Below are 2,661 nucleotides of genomic sequence, written 5' to 3'. Positions count from 1 at the left end.
CCAGGAAGGGAGTCGCGAAGAACTCCTGAAACGCGGTACGCGCGATTACCGCGAACGAGATTTTCCTTGTCCGCGTTTACATCCGCGTTTACATCCGCGTTTACATCCGCGTTTCGTGGTTCACGCGCACTTCACTGTATCGGAGGTAGTAGCGCGTGATATTTTGTACCAGGATATAATCGAACTAGCGGTCGCGAGACTTTTTTCGCGCGCACGTGCGATGTAGCGAAACGCAGGCCGAAGAATTCGACGGAAAAGAACAGCGACTGCCGCGAACCATTGCGATTCGGGATCGGAAGTTCGGGCACATCGAGGTCCGATCGGATCCATCGGCGACGGTGGTTCCACCGGTGGTTCGGAATCGTCCGAAACGGACGTTTCGGAGAGAGATGGGCTGCCGACGCCGGCGGCCAGAAGGCAGAAACGATCCTGAAACCGCGGCGTTCGGCCGGGTTAAAGGGGACATCCGTGAACGTAAGTGACGTTTCGGAAGAGGGCTGCGGCCGTGGAGAGAAACGCGGCGGTGGAAGCGGTGGACGGCGCCGGCGGCGGTGGCGGTGGAGGCGGATGACTCTGCGTTTGGGTCTGAGCGTTGTAAGGTGGACAATAAGCGTCTATGCTGCCATGATGGAGTCCTACTCCTCGCACGAGCAGCTCCTTTTCCACCGTAGCTTGATGTCGAAGTTGTTCCAGTCGCAGTTGGTTCTGTCGCTTCCATTTCGTTCTGTGGCAAAAGGTTGCGTTTCAATGAATCGTCGAACGAGATAGTCGTAAAAGTAAAAGTAAAACGACCTTCTGTTCTGGTACCAGGTTTTCACTTGAGTCTCGGACAGCGACAACGCGTCGGCGACGTCGCTGCGATCCGCCACGCTCAGATACTTTTGACAGCGAAACTTTCGTTCCAGATAAGCGAGTTGAGCGTGGGTGAATGCCGTTCGCCTTCTTCTGGGTTTTCTGCCGCTTGGTGGACCGCTCGTCGTGCCGCAAGATTTGCCGGAAGTCGCTGGTGCCGGCGATGGCGACAGAGCCGGCGGAGGACTCTCCAGTCGAGTGCAAGGGCTACTTCCTGGGTCGATCGTGTCCTCGGAATCGGAATGTACGGCAGAATCGTCCTCCGAATCTTCTGAAATAACGTATCTTTAGTTGTACGCGCGTGCACGAGTCAAATTACACGCGCCAGTTGTTACGCGAACTAAATTCCACGAAATCCAATCCAATCTCGTCGGATCTGCGTTCTGCTGCGTTCCCATTAGCCGAAAAATAGATTCAAAGCCTATTACCCGAACAATGCCGGCAAATCCTCGGCTGATCGGACGATCGCGATTGCTTTTGGTTAACGGTAAACGATCTCAATTACTAGAACGGTCGGTATCCGATCGTGATTGGCCAATAAAGGCGTCGAGACGCAGCAGGACGCGATAATCGCCGACGACGAACGATGAAAATTCGCACTAACGAGAACTAACGAATCCTTCCGCAGCTCGGACCATCTGTAGGATCGTCGATAATGGGGCGCTACCCTGTCGGGGCGCTTGGCTAAAATTAATAGGGCCGCTCTGCGGGATACCGTGTAACGAGAATCCTGGCGACAAGCCACGCGACCGCTATCGCGTACAATAAAAATCTTGACTTTTTAATTACTCAACCTCGAACCGAGTCAGGGATTCGTTAGCGCGCTGCAAACTTCTTTGCTTAATTTTTTTCTTCGAAAAATCTCGATTTTCTGGGAGAAAAATCGCGCAAGAAAAAAGACGATAAGATTATTTATACGCGTCGCAGAGATTCCGCGTATACGGATGATATTTAAAGGACGACACTATAGACCGAAGAAGGGGCGATTCGTACGATCAAACTCACCGTGCACCCGCTCGGACAGAACGTCACCCAGAAGATCCCTTATAAGAAAGGACTTGTGCTCCTGCATCGTTACACCTTGACGAGAAAAACGAACGAAACAACCGTGGAAAACAACGATTCCGCTTAGAGGAAGAGGATCGCGCGAACCAGCCGAGCCGGAATCGTTTGTCGGCGCGAGAACACCTCAGTTACGGACGAGTCGAGTTTCATGCTAACGTGTGGACGCTCGGCGTCGTTCTGCGTCGTCGAGGATCACGGGGGATGACCGGATGTGCCAGTCCGAGCCTGGTATCGTCGTCATACTCCTTGACAGGCGCACGTTGCTGAATATCAAGGTGGGGGTGGAGGAAGAGTTACCACGCGAGTTAGGCCTGGGGTTGCGTCGAACAAGCCCCGCGCCACCCCGCTCCAATTAATCCGCCCGTTTATTTTGAACGGACTGTCTAATGCTCGCGCGATTTCGCAGCCATTTTGGAGGTGGTAGCGCCACGCCACCCCCGTACCGTGTCCGCGGCGACTAGCCGATTGGTCGAGCTAACTCGACGTCGAGGGGTGGAAGTCGCGACGGCTCGACGTCGATTGGTCGATGAAAAGCGGCTTGCGCAAAGGGGGTTGGCTCCAGCGACAACCCTTACGAAACACACGGACGAGGTGCAACGAGAACCGAAGGGCTTCGTGGGTGGCAGGATCTCGGTGCACGCTTCGTGAAAAGCGTACGGCCTGACGAGCATCGAACTCCGAAAAGGAGGGAACGAGGGGCAGAAAGTCATTGGCGAGCGATTACCGCGAAACGAGAGGAACAAA

At 54.4% G+C, this 2,661-nt stretch overlaps 1 protein-coding gene across 2 annotated transcripts; it reads right to left on the bottom strand.

The window, feature by feature from the left end:
* Positions 1–215: 215 nt before the first annotated feature.
* On the bottom strand, positions 216–2,204 carry LOC126916791 (homeobox protein MSX-2). 2 transcript variants are annotated; one of them, XM_050722957.1, is made up of 3 exons: positions 1,858–2,204; positions 793–1,120; positions 216–724 (listed from the first exon to the last, which is right to left on the bottom strand). In XM_050722957.1, exons 1-3 carry the CDS (start codon positions 1,922–1,924, stop codon positions 454–456), a joined length of 666 nt encoding a protein of 221 aa, XP_050578914.1. In that variant the 5' UTR covers positions 1,925–2,204; the 3' UTR covers positions 216–453. The 2 variants fall into 2 exon arrangements, with proteins under 2 accessions (XP_050578914.1, XP_050578913.1); XM_050722956.1 differs by having other exon boundaries at positions 793–1,123; positions 1,858–2,197.
* Positions 2,205–2,661: the final 457 nt, after the last annotated feature.

This window comes from Bombus affinis, chromosome 5 (genome assembly GCF_024516045.1).
Source record: "Bombus affinis isolate iyBomAffi1 chromosome 5, iyBomAffi1.2, whole genome shotgun sequence".
NCBI classification, from domain to species: domain Eukaryota; kingdom Metazoa; phylum Arthropoda; class Insecta; order Hymenoptera; family Apidae; genus Bombus; species Bombus affinis.
Note: the sequence above shows the minus strand (reverse complement) of the source record. Positions and strands in the feature narration are given on the sequence as shown.

Excerpts from the sequence above, each read along its gene's own strand:
- LOC126916791 (XM_050722956.1), bottom strand. The coding sequence starts at position 1,924 with ATGCAGGAGCACAAGTCCTTTCTTATAAGGGATCTTCTGGGTGACGTT. Across the intron at positions 1,124-1,857 it reads TCTGTCCGAGCGGGTGCACG|AAGATTCGGAGGACGATTCT; the intron begins GTGAGTTTGATC and ends ACGTTATTTCAG. Across the intron at positions 725-792 it reads ACCTGGTACCAGAACAGAAG|AACGAAATGGAAGCGACAGA; the intron begins GTCGTTTTACTT and ends CTTTTGCCACAG.